We start from the raw sequence: 18,700 nt of genomic DNA on the forward strand, positions 1-18,700 counted from the left end.
CCTGCTGAAAGGAGGACCTGGTAAGAACACCTTTGACATCAAGAATAAACACAAATACTGACTTTTTGTGGGATTTGTTCAGGACCAAATATAATTTCAGATATATAAATGCCATTCCGATTTCCCTGAAGCTTGTTACACAAAATTCAGCTGGCAGCATAACTTAACACAGACACAGCAGTCAATGGGGCATCGGTAGTGCAGCAATTTAACGTGCAAGACATGGCAAGCATCATATAATGTTTGTATTTTCTTTGCATAAATACACTTAACCTTTTTTTTCTTGAACCAAGAATACAAACTTCAGAAAAGTCATCAGTAAAATATTTTGCTGGATATGAATTGCTATACTGCTACACATTGTAAACATATGTCAAAAGAAGAAGACTACAGTCAATAAGTTCTGGATGAGGCAAAGCTAAGTTGTTTAAAATTAAGGGGGGAAAAAAATCCCACAGTCAAACAGACGATTTTAACTGGTTTATTCTTTACACTGTCAGTTTAGTTTCCTTGGGTATGCATTTGAAGCTCTCCAGCCCTACAGAAAATACATTAAGTAATTTCATGCTTCCATCATGCCTAATTTTGACAAGGTTAATGGAAATCTTAGCCAAAACCAGAAGTACTGATAAATCAACTCCAAGTGCGCCATATCCGAAGGAAAAAAAAAAAAACTCCAAGATTTTCTCCCAGGGAAAATCTAGACTTACTCAACTAACTTGTAGAATTGCTGACTACAGATACCAGCCAAAAGCTATTTATTTTACCTTTGGGGACAGGGGAGAGGAAAAGGAAGGCTGCTTGAACGGGTCCTGACCTAGCTATAAGATTGCCTTTTTGATCGTACTGATGTTATCAAGGAGGCCAAGAATGTGACAGGCCAGGTTATATACGAGAAAATGCATTTCTTCTCATTTAGAACTAGCTTGACAATGTCCTTTTCACCCTATCATAGGTCTGTAATTTTCAAAAAGCAGAAGCTTTGATGCTGTTGAAACCTATAGAGAAAAAAAAAATGGGGGGGATGGAAGAGAAAAGAAAAAGAAAATAAAAAAAAAGACACCTCCCCTTCAATCTGCAGCAGTTATCCATTACTGCAGGCCCAAAGCAGGAGGCTCCTGTAACTCAGCTATGTAAGGTGTCAAATCAACTTTCAAGTATTAGTAACAGCCATGAGAATAAATTCAAATACCACAACATATTTAGGAGGAATTTTGGAGAAAGTTAGTTAGAACAACCAAGAAGACATTACTTAACATATAATTAAAAATTTTGTTTTTCGCGATAGGAAACCACCAGGTGTAAACGTGTGGGGGTTATATTGTGTCAGATTGCGCAACTTCACTCCAGCTTAATCACAGCATATTTGACAGCCTCTGCTGTATTCTAACATTCTTCTGTTTGCTCCCCCCTCCTCTGTGGACCCGTAAAATGATTATTCCCCACATTAGAGAGACCAAGCCCTGCCTGGCACCATAAAATATGTGGCTCATTCCCTTATGCCAACCCATTCCCCTGCAACCACAATGACCTCGTATTTAAGGTAACGAGAGCAAGTCACAGACCCTGGTGCCACCCACCACGTGGATTTGAGTTTTAGTTCGTCACTATGTGTTCTGTTATGTTCAGTGAAACTTAACTTTCAGTTCTTCACTTCCTCCTCCCATTTACAGGTCCACGGAAAAACCTGTCTACATAAACCTGAACACAGGCCAGCATTTCATTTCCAACCATCTACACACAGTATCTGCAGAGTGCATGCAAATATTTTACCTTCTTTTATTAAGTGAAACTATGGAGTCATTCCACGACCTATTCGAATAGAATTAATCTTAGATCCGTTACCTGATTTTCTTTAGCAGAAGATTCCAAGAAAGCTGCATTCCAGGATTCTGCTAAAGCTTTCCCTTCTTCATAGCTGATCACCCTGACCAAAGAGAAAGAAGTATGCTTCTTTATAACTTGAAAAGAATTGGAATTTGATATGTCAAGAAAGACCTTAAAATACTGAATCACATAAATGTACGTAACAGGAATGTTTTGTGAAATCCGATCCAGAGCATTTGCTTTTGGCTGCTGTCAAATACACCACTGGGCCAGGTAAAAATGCTACACGACCCGGAAGAGCAGTTGTCCCAAAGTATTGCTTTGTTTCCATAATATCATCTGGTATTTTAGTTTTGAAAAATACACTTCTGTTATTTGTTTGGAAAAAAAGCCCCACAAAGCGTTTAACGACCATCCCTGGAACCTTATGGAAAAAACATTACAACAAAAGTTCACGGCTGCCAGCATTCTGGACGCAATTCTCTTGCCAGTATCTTATTTTAACTTACAGTTTGATTTTAGTTACAGAAAGCCAAGAACAAAAGTAGCGCATGGAAAAAAAGAATGCCGGCTGCTGCCTTGCATTTCACACATCCTGGAGTTCACATACCGTTCCATATGCAGGTCTTTTTTATTTCCAACCAGCATAATGGGTATTCTGTGAAAGAAAGTTCAGAACTTCAGAACAGTTACAGTATACTGACCAAAGTACTAGTAACATGCCTGCAATGAAATGAGATGAAAGTGTCACTACTTACTGGACTTTTCCCACCATATCCAATAACTTGCCATGGATAACTTTTATCACTTCAAAACTGCAAAATAAAGGGATGAAGTCACACATGCACTCCAATGTTTATCCTTAATACCCAATACACAAGCAATTAAATGCATATGCAGGTTGCTGTGTTTAAAACTTACTCTATGTATAGTGGCAAAACTACAGAGACGCTGGAAGTCTTACTGATTTGTGTACAACTGACAAAATGGCCCCAGAAGCAGCAAAGACCAGCCCATGCCTACCACAACAGCCTCACCAGCTATGATATTTGCAGAAATAAATTGAGTAACATCCCCCAGGACTGATAAATCTAACACAGCATTGCTAAAAGCCCTTCCCCACCTCTCATCTGGTTTGTATCTGAAGGAAGAAATTTCACTGCTAGAGTCCGATAATCCTGGATGAGCATGTCAAATTAAAGCAGTGTCAAAGAAAAAGCCTTTAGTTAAGCACACCTGAAAGAATACATTATTGTCTAAGAACACTTAGTTCACATGGAATTCTTTAGTTTGATTTATGTGAAAGCCCAAAAGAAGCCTAAATTCTGATTTTATATGGAAAGTGAGTAAACTGATCTGGAAGATGATAGCGAAACAGTGGTTATTCAAATACCTGTCTGTTCACCTACCATGTGCATGACATTCGGATGATGGGACGTGAGCAGTACTGTGAGATATGAAGAATTCAAAAAACCTCCCTAAAAAAATCTTCTGCATTTGACATTCAGTACTTTTGAGAACAAGCTAAAAATGAGGTCGAAGAGTAGATGCTGTGCTCTAACTACATTATGAAACAAAAGCCAGCACACAAAGCGCACAATTCAGATGTGTTTTAAGAGAGGCACAGACTCAGAAAGAGACAACAAAAAAAGTGACCAAAACTCTTCCAAGTGCCAAGGTTGTGAGCTACAGGCAGTGTCTTGACTTGCACTGCATTTTAATTAGAACTGAAACTTTTAAAAATAGAGCAGAACTCAACACATTTTCAACTCGGGGCTCTCAAAGAACTGGTGTCTAAAAACACTACGCAAGACGTTTGAATCATTAAAACAACTCAATTCTGGAACAATAAATGCTACCATATTTAAGGTTTTTCTGTCAAGTAGGTCAATTTGTCTGACTTCAACAGTAATTTTTGAGAATGAGTAGAACATCGTATGTTTCCAAGTTCAGCAAACAGTTTTAGTATATCCTACCGAGGAGATCTTTGCAAACAAAAGTGTGACTTTGGCACAACTTATTATTACTAACTCAAGTAAAATACTACAGATTGCATAAAACCATGGAACCCGTCTAAGGACTTTACGGTTATAGAGAGCTTATGCTGAAAAGGTAGAGAAATTCTGGTCTTGAGAACTTCTCCTGGAATTCTTCTAAACTAAAAGGGTTAAATGGAACTTGGTTGTGACAAAGTTGAGAGGCATTGCTACACACGGAATGAGGTGATCCTGCAAACTGAAAAGAATAAAAATACTACCAAAAACACTGACTAAGAGAAAAACCCCTGCTACAGACCACAAAATTGTTTATCAGTGTGAAGCAACAGGAAAGATCTGGCGCACTAGCCACAGGATGACTGAATCACTAACACAGTACAACCACAGTTCCCCTTCTGCCCTGAGGCAGGGTGTCTCCATGGCCCAGCACCCCAGCAAGTCCTCACCAGGGTTCCAGTGCTGCAAAGTGTTCTCGTTTAACACGAGCTCTTCGTTTCCCAATTCTGTGTACCCGTCTCCTTGCCTAGGATAGCTCATGAGCTCCATTTTTAGTAAAAATACTATAAATAAACCACCCATCTTTGTTAACAGATCAAGGTGGAAACTACAAGAGAAGTGCTGTTTTAACTCAAACACAATTGCGACATAGAAACAAGTTGCTAAGAACTGCCAGGAATGAAATTAGTTTCTCTAGATCAATCCAATGTTCTAGAAAGCTTTTCAAGTTAATAAGGCTAGAAGAAGCAGGGACACACTTTAAGACAGACATCAACTGATTCAGGAAGAACATCATCATAACAAGTTGAGAAATGAGAGACTCGGAGGCAGCAAGAGGTCCTTTCCAGTTCTGTCAAGCAAGTGAGGTTGCAGCAAACACAGCAAACAGCTCAACGTGTGAAATGTAATAAAAAAAATTACTAGCTGTCAGATAAACGTGTTACAGAAAATCATGGAGGCTAGCAAGATACAAAATTGGAACTTAATTTAAGTTGAACAAGAGCAAAAGCCTTCCCATACCCTTGCTGCCCAGAGCCTGGGAATATGAAAAATGTAGGGCATTGGCTTTTAGCCAAGTCCCATTTAAACTTCCCACTGGAGGTTAGCAGGGAAGATGATAATTTTGCAAGCGTATTTCTACTAAGTTTGATGTCAAAGCTCTCACCTCTGCTGGATCAATACTCAGATCAATCTACACACTTTGACAGGAGTCAAGACAGATGGCGAGTGTAATCTGGGTGCCTGGGCGAGTTATCTGAACTACCAGATTATCATGGAATATCTTTCCTATTGCCTAAACACTGTCTTGGGACAGGACAAAAGGAACTGAGTACGACAGGATTGTTAATACCTTGAAATTCAAAAGAAGGAACTAAAAAAATTTGGCATAGATCGATCAAGGCTAAAACACTGATGAAAAGGTATCTACCTACACTCTTCACATATCTGGTTCTGTTAGTATTCTCACTGTAATTTAGTTTCTGTTTTAACTGACTGAACGCTATCACAGAAAACAGATTTTTCATTCATTCATCTGTGCTGCTAAACTCCAGATATCATGAGACAGCAACTGGAGTAGCTGAAAAACAACATGTCCTTTAGCTGTCAACCAGGGAACAGCTCAAGTTGCAGAACCCTCCAAACAGTCCACATTGATTTTAGTCAAAGACATTCTTGTCCTTGCAGTACCACTTATCAATGAACATTTTTGTATTCACTTTAGGAGAAGACTGTCTACTTAAGGCTGAGAATACTAACTCCTACTTCATACAAATTACTCAGCACCAACACTGAACCCAATGAAAAAAGAAAAAAATAGGTAGTTTAGTATCTCTAGACACCCATGAAAGCCTAACATCTGTTGCATTTCCTCCAGATCACGTGTGTTCGCACTTCACTACTTCAAACTAAAGATGAACACCAAGAATGAAGGACTGGGAAAATCTGTTCAATATTAAAGAAGCTGCAAGCACTAGAAGTTTATAACTAGACTGTTTCCTTTCTTTGAGAGCAAACGGGCAAATTGTTTTACCTGTATTTTATGATGGTCTACTAAAGTGCACTTGAGATGACCAGTTTTGTCCGATTCAGAAGAGAAGACATGGAACACTTTGGCACTTGTAAAAAGCTGATCAGCTTCCTTGCAAGTACAAGGGAAGCATCAGGTTTTTTCTACTTCATGACAGTGCAAGGTCCCAGGTCTTAACCATTTTACTCAAAAAAATTTAAGAAAATAGGATTATTTTGACTGAGGTAACAAAGATGCTGTACAATATTAGAAAATGTAAGATCTATTCAAGAATGACCAGTATTTCAACAGAGCAAGACGACCAGAGGAAGGGACAAAATAACAGAAGATGACAATAAGCCTTATGAAGGCTGAGATGTGTCTTGCAGGTAAATGACTCCAGCTATGAAGGACTCTGTCCTCAAGTCAGAATAGACAGCTAACAGCAAAGATAAAATAGATACTCTGAGAAAATTTTCAAGTAAGATTATTTGCTGCAGCACATCAAGAATAAGTCTACAGTCCATAAGTCATATATTGCTACCTATATGAAAATTTCTGATAGTAAACCAGAACAGTCCAAGACAAGAAGGCAAAGAAATCTCAGTATCGTAACAAGCTGCAAAGTTGAGGTACCAATCCAGCAACAAATCAGGTACTTCACATAAATGTACAGTGCCCTTTAGGTTTGTATTTAAGTCTACTTTTGTATTTGATGCCAGAGCAATGAACTCCACTTATTCATGAAATCCTTCCTTGTACTTTTACTTACACCTCAAAACAATGTAGTTCACCACTATCTCAATTCTCATGTGGTACCTTGCATGTTAGTCTGCAAAGTGTCTGTGACATTGGATCTGAGGGGAAATTTCTGAAAAAACATTAATTTTAATTTCCATTATACTTCTAAGGGAGAAGGAGATTAAATAAACTAAACATTTGTAAAGACAATACAGCAGAAGCAGGAGCTGACCCCAGAATATACCTGGTTAATATCTGAGCCATAAGAACACAACTGATTTTATTACCTTTTTATTGACGTGACTGAATAAACAAGAATGTAGCCATTGATGTCTATGGAGTACGTCTGAGGAAATATGGAGTATTCATCCTGTAGAAGGAATATTGCATTTAAAATTACTTATTGCCACAATTCAGAACTTGATGTTAGCAAATCACCATCAGATAAGTCGATCACATTTGTAAGACATAAGGTGTCGGCCCATTTGGTATAGGTAGCACTTGAAGAAATAATTTTTTTCATTATAATGTCAGATGTGGAATCTTTACTAAATTAAAAGGAAGTTGAGTCCATCAGTATACTCTAAAATTCAATCTACAGCTTTTTTGGTTTATTCCCTCTAAGACTGTGGATCAGCTAAAGCTATTTCCAATCCTCTTATCCTGCTTAATTACCAGTTTGTATTAGTACAAAACATCCACTCTGTCCTACCACTAATTAGCAATTACACCTCTTATCTCGCTGGTGATACATTTCAAATTCTTAATTTCAACAGCTGACGACAGGATCTAGTAGTTCACAATTTCAAGTGACACTGATCACATCTAAATTACCCAAGGGATCTGTTAGGAAGTGAATAACTGTGGCTTACTAACTAACTGAGGCTTATCAACTACAGATGCAAGAAATACAGCTATGAGATGCTTTATGACAATTAGAAGTTTAATATTATACAAGTGTTTAATTAAAACAAACAAACAAAAACCACCACCAGAAGCTTATCACTGAATTTTTTATTATTATTAGCAGAAAAGAGACTGACTAAATAGGTAAAGAAAAGACCGACAGATTGCAAGTAATGTGATACAAATACCATGAATCCCATTTTTAAAATCTAAATTGTTCTAGGAGATAGTCCCAGAAAACATTTCCATTTTTGACAAGAGCCATACTTCTTGATGCACGAGTTCTCAACTTTTTAAACTTACGCTTCTTCAGATGTTAATTTTAGCTTAAGATCACATAACCTCTCTGTACATTGCCATGATCGAACAGATGGAGCAGTGCGATCACGCAGCTTAAACCCAGGCAGCCAAAAGAAATCAAACTTCCTTAATGGGCTAATGAGGAAAAACCCTTTATAAATCAACTTCACAGATTCAGTCAAAAGAGTTTTAAAGACCAGCACTTGACCAAAGTTGCCCTTATTTGCCTTTATTGCTACACGCTGAGGGCAGCCCTCCGTCACCTTCCCTGAATGCCAAACCGTCACTTCAGTTGGCCGTGTAACCCCAAAGCCAGCACAGAAGGGATCTGGGCCAGCCTGCCTGTAAAACTGGTGGAAGTGCAACTCTGTAGCTGTTTGACTTTACCCAGAATTTCTCAGGATTGCCCCAGCTGGAATTTGGTGTTAGGTTAGGCAAGATTTCCTTTTACACTCCTCTTCCGTGCTCCCGTACCAAGACTCTTGCTGAAACGAACTACACAAATCCCAACAGATCACCACGAAAGGTAAAAAGGCACAGAAGAGAAGTACCCAGAAAAGTGCCGTTAGGGCAGGCTGAGGCTGATTGAGTTTCTCTCAATTGTTTCTAATTCATTACTTAATTTTTAGCTTGTTAGGAGAAGGAAGAAGAGCTGCCATGCTTCCTGGAACTTGTGGGTAAAAGAACTTTGCCAGGTGATAAAACAAAGCAGTTGTACCTTTGCAAGTCACAGACAAGTTTTTAAATATGTAACAAATCTACAACACAAACCTTGCTATGCTATGTACACACAAGGACTCCCTATGGATCATTAAGCAATGCAGACTTGAGAAAGAGGTTTGTCCAAGCCACCCTTTCCATAACCCAACATGATCTCTCCCCTCTAACCCTGTGAGTCAGAACTCAAAGTTCAAGTCATTTACAGGAAGAATGAATTCTGAAAATAACCACAGGCCAGGAGAGCTATTTTGATTCTACAATACTGTGTAACCGAAAACAAACCTAGGGAACAGAGATGGGTTACAGGTGAAGTTACACTGCCCTCCCAGAAAGCCACTTCCTCAAAGGCAAATTTTACTTTTATCACTACGCTACAACTGGAAATGCAAGGCAAGCACACATAATATTGGCACAAAGTAAAACCTAGGGATCTTGCTCTGCTGCCTGCTTCTCAGGCTGCCCATCTCTCCACCTCGCTCTCTCTGCAGAATATCGCCCATCAAACAACACTGCCACAGACCTGGCTGGCATTGTGCTTCCCCTCACTTGGGACATGTCGGACAGATTACAAGTAGATACAGAGTTGCTGATCAGCACCACAAGCTGACACCACGTAATAAAGCATGGTCGTTCTTAAGTCATGTAGCTCTCTTCAAAGAAAGCCATCAAACATACCTAGAAGATTATAACCCTTCTGAAAAGCCTCCCAGCTATGAGCAAGTGTCCTGCAGCTTTAAAGTCCTAAGCACTGGCAGCATATTTTATAACACTAACATTGTTCAGCACTACTTGTTGTTCGAAAAAAAACCCAAAGGCATCATTGGAAATCACCGAAGGTCAGACCATGCTAGCAATAAAAAGGTTAGGGTAAAGATACAGGGGTTTAACAGCCCCTGCTCTGCTTTTTTTCCTAATAGAGTCTTTGAAAAGACAGAGCACTCCTATGTGTGGAACGTGCAGTGTAGGTCCAGTCAAGCAGCACTAGATAATGAACACCTGCGCTTTATGAAGCTACTGAGCACGCCACGGGACACGCGTGCACAGTGTCCTCCTGTGCTCTCTGTCATTACGTGAAGGCTTGGAAGCACGCATGAACCACCACGTAAAAATGTAAACAAACTGCAGTAGTTTATTGGCAGCCCAGTAAGTACTACCTCTAAGTATTTCTGTCTACTCCTCATGACTATTTCATGGATATAAGTCATGGTGGTGTAGCTGGAGCACACAAATACGAGTAAGTCATGAAAAACTTCTCTGTAGTTTACTGAAGTGACATTTTCCATTTAAAGCAAAGCTGCTAGCTTAGTCTGTAAATATCAAGCAACCTACTTAAAAACTTTTGGTACATCGAAGTTAAGGCAGTTCCTTCTTCACTTTTTGACATACATTCAATAGACGAGGCGGGGAAAACAAAAATCAAACCAAAGCCTTTACACAAATACTACAGAAACATTGCTCTTTTAGAGACTAAACAAGGAAGAATCATTGAAGTTAACCTTCACCTTTGATGCATGGTTGCTACTAAGCCAGCCCTATAGGAATATGAATATCTGTTGCCCGAACTCTGTAGGAAGATTCAAGGAAAGATAGATAACTTACTTGGCCAGCAGTGTCAACCAGCTGAAGATGATATTCTTGGCCATTTACTGTGATCAGTTTTGTAAAAGCTAGAACAAATAAGAAATAGGTAAGTAAGTGAGAATTATACACAAAGAAGGGATCAGAAGTCACTCATTTTTGCCAAGGCACTAAGAAAAAGAACTTTAGCTACACACTTTAAAGTAGCAGTAAAAGGCTACATCAGGTGGCTGTACTTTTAACTAGTGTATTGCAGATAAGGAGACATAAATTTACTGTAAAATCTAAAATTTCAGAAGATTCTCACACTGGATGCAGCAGTTTCTCCTTTACTTACTTAGAAGGAAAGAGCAGAAAGGGCTTTTACATACATTTCTAAGAGACTTCCAGGTAACCCTAATTTGTGGTAACGTAAGACACTTAAATATAGTTAGGATCAAAGCAAAATTTGAACTTATTATAGGATATTTTCCAAGCACTTTAGCAAGTTCAATTTCCTAAATGTAAACACCACGAACATAAATGATATGGATTAAAAGTAATATATATAAAAAAAAAATCTTCAGGGGCCAAACCACACAGAGCCTAGCATATGAATGTACTAAACCTAAATAACAAGAATTCAGCTAAAGGTTGATCATGTTGCTTTCACATTTGCCATAGCTACCAGGCTATCTAGTCCTTAGTCAGGAAGTACATTCAGTCCCTAAAAGTCAGGAGAATTGCTTCTCTTCCTCGGATTCATGAAATGCCAATGCACCATGAGCTGAGGAATCTTACTCAGTGTTTGCATTATGCAACTGCAAAAGCAAACAGTGTCAGGGCTCTTGAAGAAATAATGTACTCCCAAGCACTACATGTACTAACCAGAACACGCAAACCTGGCTTCAGAATTTCACTTTGGCTTTAGTCTTGCACTCAGTTACTGGACAGGATTGATCTATTGAGTAGAATTTGTGTTGTCCTCTGATTGAAGTGGTTTTCCCAAATACTAACAGTCCCAAGAAGCTTCATCTTTCATCAGAACAATGTGCAGGGAAACAGCCAATACTGCAGTGACCTGTTCATCACACTTTAAGTTGTCCAACAGCTTCCTGAAGCCGCAAAGTTGAATGTTCTTGATGCCACTGTGCCTATGCCTTCTTGGTTTTGTAGTGGGTCTCCCAGAAGCTGAAGTTTGCCAGTCTTCCTCCTCCCTGCCAATGCTTGTTGCCCTGTCAAGTTTCCACAATGCGAGTATTCTCTTAAGTGGGCTGAAATATCTGAAACTGGAGGTTTCAACCTACCCACTAAATCCAAGTGCCCTTTTTTAAAAAAAGCAGCAATTCAAACAGCAAAGCCAAGCTAACGCAGAGTGTCTAAATACACAGTGTAAAGTGTACCTACGTTTTCCATTACAAAACCAACAAGTGCTATTTGAAATGGAGAATTAGCTCCTGCCTTACCCTCTCTATCCCCTAAGAAAGCTGCTTGAGCACACATGCAGGCGAGCTGTCACTGTGTGGACGCTGCTGTCATCGCTGCACAATGTTTTAGGTAGGAAACAAGAACCCACAACAGCTCTTTGCCTTTGATGAATGCTGTGGTGGGGACAGAAGCAACCATTTGTTTGAATAGCTGTTAACATGCAGTGTTGCTATACACAACAACTCTGCTTCAAATCAGAGGTAAACCAGACTCATCTGAGACACACTCTGTTAACAGGTATATTAAAAGTAACAGTCTCTCTAGGCTCTTGACACTTCACATCCACATCAAAGCACTCTGCAATCGAAGTAGCTTCAGGAGCTTCATGAAGTTAATATTTAAAAAGGGACAGAGAGAGATGGCAGCTTTTTGAGACTATACTGGAAGCCTAGAATAGATCCAGCAAAGACATGAGCATCATCATTATCAATACTGGAAGCAGAGTGACAGAGCCAGGGGAAGGAGGAGTGGAGGAGTCACCACAGACTGGGTGAGGAGGACTGTTAGCTCAGTGCAGAGGCTTGTAGCAGTGGGAACAGCCCACTGCAGGAACACAAATCTGCTTTGATGCAGTCATAATTAATGACTCCCATTTCTTTGCTGAAGCTTTCAAAAAATAGTCCTGGCAAGAACTTTCATCTTGGGAAAAATCTGCAACTGTATTAAATGTGATTAGTGAACCACAGATCTGCTTGGTCCAGACAAGTCTCCAATTCCATCACCTACCATCCTGGGACACACTGCCTTCAGCAAAAAACAATTATGGCACAGTATGGCTCTTCTTGGTATGCCAAGGACAGATTTCAGCAGACCTGAACAATCCCTGCAGCCATCATGTGAGCGTCTACAAAGAGCTGCTCATCACCTGAAGCCAATTTTAGTTCCATGAAGCACACAGATCTCAGAACAGGGTATGCTTTTACCTTGCAAGACATAGCTCGAGTGTAGCTACAACAGAGCAAGCGGCAACCCCCACGTTCACGTACAATTGATTGTTCCTGGTTCTGATGCATCGCTGAAAATCGAAGAATTTGGTGCTACAGTGAACAGCACAGCCCCAAAGAGATACAGCCAACAGCTGCATTGCAAAGAAACTAAAGGCACTTTGGCATCAGAGAAAGTTCTGGTAAGATTATGTGCAGAGCATAGACCTGAACACTGCTACAGCTCAGCAGAAGTGTTACTTAAGCAGCAACTCCATCAAATGCTTATCATCGTTACCCTAAGATCAAGAATATTTCAATTAGACTAACAGGAATGAAGTGATTTGCATATGCAACAGCTGCTGTGAAAACACATCATTATGACAAACAAACAAAAAAAATCAGTCCCAGGATACAAATGCAGGCTTTTAGATCAACAGCACCAAAGAGTAAAGGTACGAGAGAGGTATAACATTATTCCCACAGAGCTACTGGCTAGCAGCTAAATACAACCACCTTGTAAGGATTCCTTGGTTACTACCTCCTGCATCCCCTTTTACTTGTCTTCATTCCAAAGCCTGTCACTGATCTGCCAGGATAGCTTTTGCAACGCCAAGATACGTGATGCAACCAAGCTATTTTTAGTAGTTCTCAGAAACCTTATTTCCACCCTTTGAGAAGGCTGCTCATCAGCAACTCCTGGGAAGAAGCGTACTTTACCCTTCCAGTGCACTTGCCATGATGTGGATCGAAAAAGTTTAGCCTTAAAGATGCTTCTAGCAGACCAATCTCAATTTATAGGTGTGCCCTCCAGGACTACTAGGGCTACTCCAGCCCCCTCTCCCTTTTCTCTATTATGTTTCTACTCACAACTGCATTAAAAAACATGGGATGGAGGTAGCAAACCCTTGGGGAAAGACTCTTCCTTTACTTAGGGCACTACTGAGACTGTTTGGGGAGAGAAGAAGACCACAGAGCTAAAGCATCATGCTAGAAGCTTCCCCAAAACTGCAAGAAAAAGCAGAAAAGCAGCCAGGCAGGCCTGAGAGGAGCTGGAGAAAACATTTTTGAGACTCAGGCAGTCAAGTCAGCTTTCCTGCCACACAAAAATCACTGAATTAACAATAGCCAAAGATGTCCCTGCAAAGATGGCAGTGGGGACTGATGTGTAGATCTTCTGTATCTGTTCTTTATGACCTTTTTGTTTTGAGTTCCAAATTCTAGTTTTTATTCCAGTAAATTTTTCAAGTTTTAAATTGTTCTGGCCTTAGCATATCTGAGGTAATTGGCCTTTGGGGGCCCATCCAGCTCAGTGTCCACACAAACTCCCTCCACACACTCCTGCACTGCAGGAATCTTCCTTCTCTTTCCAGCACTCCCACAAGTAATCGTTACATTAATTTCTCAACCTAGCTATCTCAGGAATAGCCACCCAACATAGTATCATTCCTGTCGGGACATTCAGAAAGGGAGAATCTATTTTGCTAAGCAGTTAACCTCCGCTGAATGCACAAAAAGCTACTCATTACTCTTCCTGATACACAAGTTTAGTAAAAGCAACTTAACCAACATGCTTGTTAACTTTACCTTTTCTGGCTCTAATGTAATAAAAGCAAAGGAAAATGTAGAAGTGACACAATCACAGAATGTCAGGGGTTGGAAGGGACCTCTAGAGACCATCTAGTCCAGCCCCCCTGCCAGAGCAGGATCCCCTACAGCAGGTCACACAGGAACGTGTCCAGGCGGGTTTGAAAGTCTCCAGAGAAGGAGACTCCACACCCTCCCTGGGCAGCCTGTGCCAGGGCTCTGTCACCCTCACAGTGACGTTGACTTTAACCAACACTAAGTGAGATCTGATGCATCTTATTTCACTCTACCATTTCCAAAGGTACAGATTCTCACTGAAAAAATGAAACTAATACAATATTAATTAGAGACTATTCCTTATTAGTTTTACATGCTGTGCAACTTGTTCCTCTAAGAGCCTAACTATAACTCACCTTCTACAAAATTTAGCTTTACACTCTTTTTTTGGTGCAATTTTATGCTTTGAAGCCAAAAATTATAAAGATTGAGCTACCAGCAGTACTGCACCTTTCCACCCTTTCATCAGTGCCAACAGAATACTGTAACAAATTCGCACTAAACAATCTTCAGGAGACAAAACAGAAATCACAGAGGCCACGCGATTCTTTAGCCTGTATGTTTTTCATTCTCAAGTTTTGTGACACTAAAGTAGACTCAATCACTAGATGAAACAGAAAACCATTTACAACCTCTAATACAGCACTTCACAAAATTGTAACATTCTCCAATACCACCCCTAGTGCAGGAACCTGGACTTCTCAACCCCTTCTGCTGGCATCATGGACCAGATCTGAAATCACAAGCTGGGAAAACAAAGTGTTGTTTACGTACTTTGTGCCTTATGGTTCTGCACAGAAACAGGAACATAAAGCTGGCAGTGCAAGAAGACTAGATTGATTAAAGATTTATATTTAGAAAAAACATTTAAAAAAGATTAACAACTTAAGTCAAAAGAATGATTTTATACTAATCTCACCAAAACTAGATTTTTTTAAAAAAAATAAACAAAAATCAAACAAAAAATCCCCTTCCATATATTTTAAATTTTAGTGTTAAATTTCAGTGAGTTATCCCATTTTTCACAGAAGCACTTCTAAAACATTCTTACTATCAGCCTTCTGGGGTTTAAAGATGGGACAGACTTCCTACTGTTTTGAATCTCAGGGCACATCTTTTACTTTTTCTACCCTTACTTCCTAGTAACATGTTCTCACACAAGAAGGGTCCTTCAGTTCTCTACCTTTCAGAAAGCAAATCCGTCCAGCCACGCTGCAGATCACAAGACTTGCACCAAATGAATAACGTTGTTTGTTTTCCGAACAAATAAGAAATCAAGTGAAAAGTTAAGCCTTTTCAAGATGCCCTCACCCAACACACTTTTCATGGCCATGACATGCTCCATATTTAGAATTCAGATCAAGGAAGCAGCACAAACTATGAGAGTCCGTAAGAGCAGAATTCATCAAGAGTATTTTCACGGTTAGGAAACGCTACCAGAGTGAGACATACAACTACAGAGTTACTAAAAGCAGTTACAGACAATAGGTTTCTGTGGATGACAAGAGCTTGTAAAGAATGCAACAAATCAAACTTGTACCAAGGTGTTAAAAAGCCTAAAACAAGAAGGAGGCTCATTATTTTGAAGAGACCTTGGCCCTATGTCTCTGGAGCTTTATTCATTCCCATATACCTGCATAAAAAATATTAAATAATTTGCATTTATATACCATCATGAAAAATAACCTGTCCCAAATGACATGAAGATTTAAAATAGAGAAACTTAATCCCCAATATTTTGTTAGCAGCTCCAATTCAAAACAAATCTTATTTCTAGTTCTAACAAAGTAAAAAGGGATGGCGGAAACTTAGTATTAATGACATCTGTATAAGGACCAACAGATCATTCAGGTCAAGGGGCAAGAGCAAATTCAGAGCTTCTCAAAAAGCAGCATTTGAATTTTAGTTCTAAGCAGTAAAATAACACTGTGTAAAATATCCTGATAGCTACTGATTTGTAATTATTTCCATATATATTCAAAAGAAATCTTGTTCTGCTGATTACTTCATTCAAACTCCCAGGCAGGCTCAACACCCCGCAGTACAAGCCTGAAACAGTAAAAGTGCATGCTACCACTGCATTTCAAAAATCATTAAAATACAAGAACTCCAGGGTAATGATAATGAAATTGGAGTTTTTATGTGGCACACGATTGAAGTGAGCCAATCCAGTTAAGTTACTCAGCCTAGCACTGCAGCTGCTCAGGCACTTTATAGCCACTGCCAGCTCAGGAAAAGGCGGCTGGATTGTAACAAATACCTGGTAACTCGCCTCTGAAGTGATCTGTTGCTCTTGGCAGCATTTTTAGGATTACCATCTTTACTCACCCACTATGCTTGCTACTCACAAAGGCATTAATATTAAAAAAAAATGCTAAGAGAAAAAAGGCAGCTGAGAAGTCAGTTACCCAGTATTTACAGCAAGTAGATTGGGTACTGGGCTTGTTATCAAGGAGCTGGAAATAAGAGATTTTGATGGCCACAGCATGTCTACCTTCTCAGGCAGCCAATTACTCCTCACTTTGTCCTGGCTTTGCATTCATCTGGATATAACGATCAAGTGAAACACGTGAGTCTTCGGAATACTTGTATATGGTGGTGCGTTTTCATAAAGGTATAACATACCTAATTTGAGGTGTCCCAACTATATTAGAGGAAGCAGATGTTCAACAACATAAATATAGGACAAGAAGTAGTATTTTAGCCAAATTGATTAGGTTTTCCTTCATTTACTGTTAAAAAGACAGTTAGCTCTTCAGAGAAATACGCACACAGTGATTTCCACACTGCGATACTGTAAGCTTGGCAAGCACTGGTTTAAAAGAGCAATAAAACTTAACAGTTCATTAATGAGCTTTAATGCTAACAGGTAAATGCCCACCGAAGTAAAACATAACCCCAATGGCTTCTGATGAAAGCTATGTAAAAAAGAGCAGCTTGTCAGTTATTTACTTACTGTTCTCTATGGTTGGATCATATGAATCAACAAACTGCCCTTCCACAAACTGAATCGTCAGTGAAGATTTTCCTGTAAAGCAAGAAAACGACAATCTGTATTGAAACAAGTCTTCAGGCTGTTATCACTTTATACCTACTAACAGACACACTGTTTTTATAAGAGCCACTAAAAATTGTCTATGATCCATTTAAACTATCTATACATGACAACCGACCTATTTTTAAACTAAGTGCCTATTCCCAGTAACTGGGTCTCCTGAACGAATCATAAAAAAAAAGCACAAACGCTATTTGGTATGTGTTCTGCTTTTGTTTTAACACACCATAATTTAAGTGTCTCCTCCAGTTTAAACAAATCTAGAAGTAGCACTGTCCAATCCTCATAAAACTAGATTTAACAAATTCCTATACTTGGAAGGTTTTTCTGTTGAGAAGCAAAGAAAACTAGAAGGAATTTTCAGTGATTGTACAGAAAACTAGGAACTTGGATAGAATTAGTCAAATTCGGTTTGACGAGGAGATTGGATGCATTTCCCATGACAGAAGGATAACCTCAAAATTCTTGGGATTACTATACTCACCTATTTATCCTCTTAATGCCACACTACAACAGACCAGTGGATGCTGTATCTTAAGCACAATGATTAAAGGGGCACCACTGGACTTTCTTGGAAAAAAAAAAGTTATCTGCAAAAGCAGCAGTTAATTTAACGCTCCAAATTTCAGTTATGCTGATTTGCTCATACACCTCCCCCTCAACAAAGAGTACTGGAAAATGTTGCACTTGGTAGTAGCTTGAAAAAAAAGAAATCAAACACCTAATTTAGTCTTGAAAGATTTTGTGAGATGATAAAAGCAAATCATATACATTGACCATAAAAAGCACCTTTAAAGCGCTGCAACTCAAGACTTTCAAAGCATGACTGAAGTCTTAATACAACTTTCATTACAGCACATCTCCTACATTTGTGAAACTACCAGATCCTATTACATTATGTTTACTGGACAAATACACTCTTATAAAAGTTGCCAAGTGCATTAGCCAGTTTTGGACAGGAGTGTATTCTTCATGCTCCTTTATACTCTTCTCATCAGCAAGAAACACAAATGAAATACAACCTCAAGTAAAAATCTAGACTCAAGAACATCCTACTCAGCAGAAACCTTACAATGACATCGTAAGAAACCAATATACTGTGGGTGAACTACATAGTAAAACTATTTTCAAGAATTAATTGCTTTGGATAAAGATTGCCCACTTGCCGCGTTCAGACCAGGCTATGTTTATGCTTTGCTGCAGAAAAAGTTCCTTGCTCAGCATTTCTTCAGGAGATACTAAAAAAACAGTTTTCCACTTCCAACCACCTCCATTCTTCCTTCATCATACAAGGCTCTTGATGTGTTCACATTTGACTTTTATTTTTATCAGCATACTTAGCTTGTCATTTTGTTAAAGACATTCTAAAATTTGCAAGTCAAAATACAAGCATGAAAGTGATGCAAGAGAAGATTGGCTTAATATCTGTAGCTACACATGCGGTCAATTCCCTTACTAACTGCAACATTTCCAGGATTTACTTCTCCAGGAGGAAGAAAGAAAACATTACACAAGTATCATCATCTGGGGATTTTCC

General features: G+C 39.2%; 1 protein-coding gene across 1 annotated transcript in view; it reads right to left on the reverse strand.

The window, feature by feature from the left end:
- Positions 1–17,136, reverse strand: part of RHEB (Ras homolog enriched in brain) — a gene marked incomplete at its 5' end in the record, with an annotated part of 22,617 nt that extends 5,481 nt beyond the window's left edge. The window contains 6 exons of the mRNA XM_009870740.1: positions 1,846–1,927; positions 2,438–2,485; positions 2,586–2,642; positions 6,858–6,940; positions 10,096–10,163; positions 17,065–17,136. Coding sequence (XP_009869042.1) covers positions 1,846–1,927; positions 2,438–2,485; positions 2,586–2,642; positions 6,858–6,940; positions 10,096–10,163; positions 17,065–17,136 — 410 coding nt within the window. The remainder of the gene's footprint in view (positions 1–1,845; positions 1,928–2,437; positions 2,486–2,585; positions 2,643–6,857; positions 6,941–10,095; positions 10,164–17,064) is intronic.
- Between the last annotated feature and the right edge of the window lie 1,564 nt (positions 17,137–18,700).

This window comes from Apaloderma vittatum, unplaced genomic scaffold (genome assembly GCF_000703405.1).
Source record: "Apaloderma vittatum isolate BGI_N311 unplaced genomic scaffold, ASM70340v1 scaffold636, whole genome shotgun sequence".
Taxonomy (NCBI): domain Eukaryota; kingdom Metazoa; phylum Chordata; class Aves; order Trogoniformes; family Trogonidae; genus Apaloderma; species Apaloderma vittatum.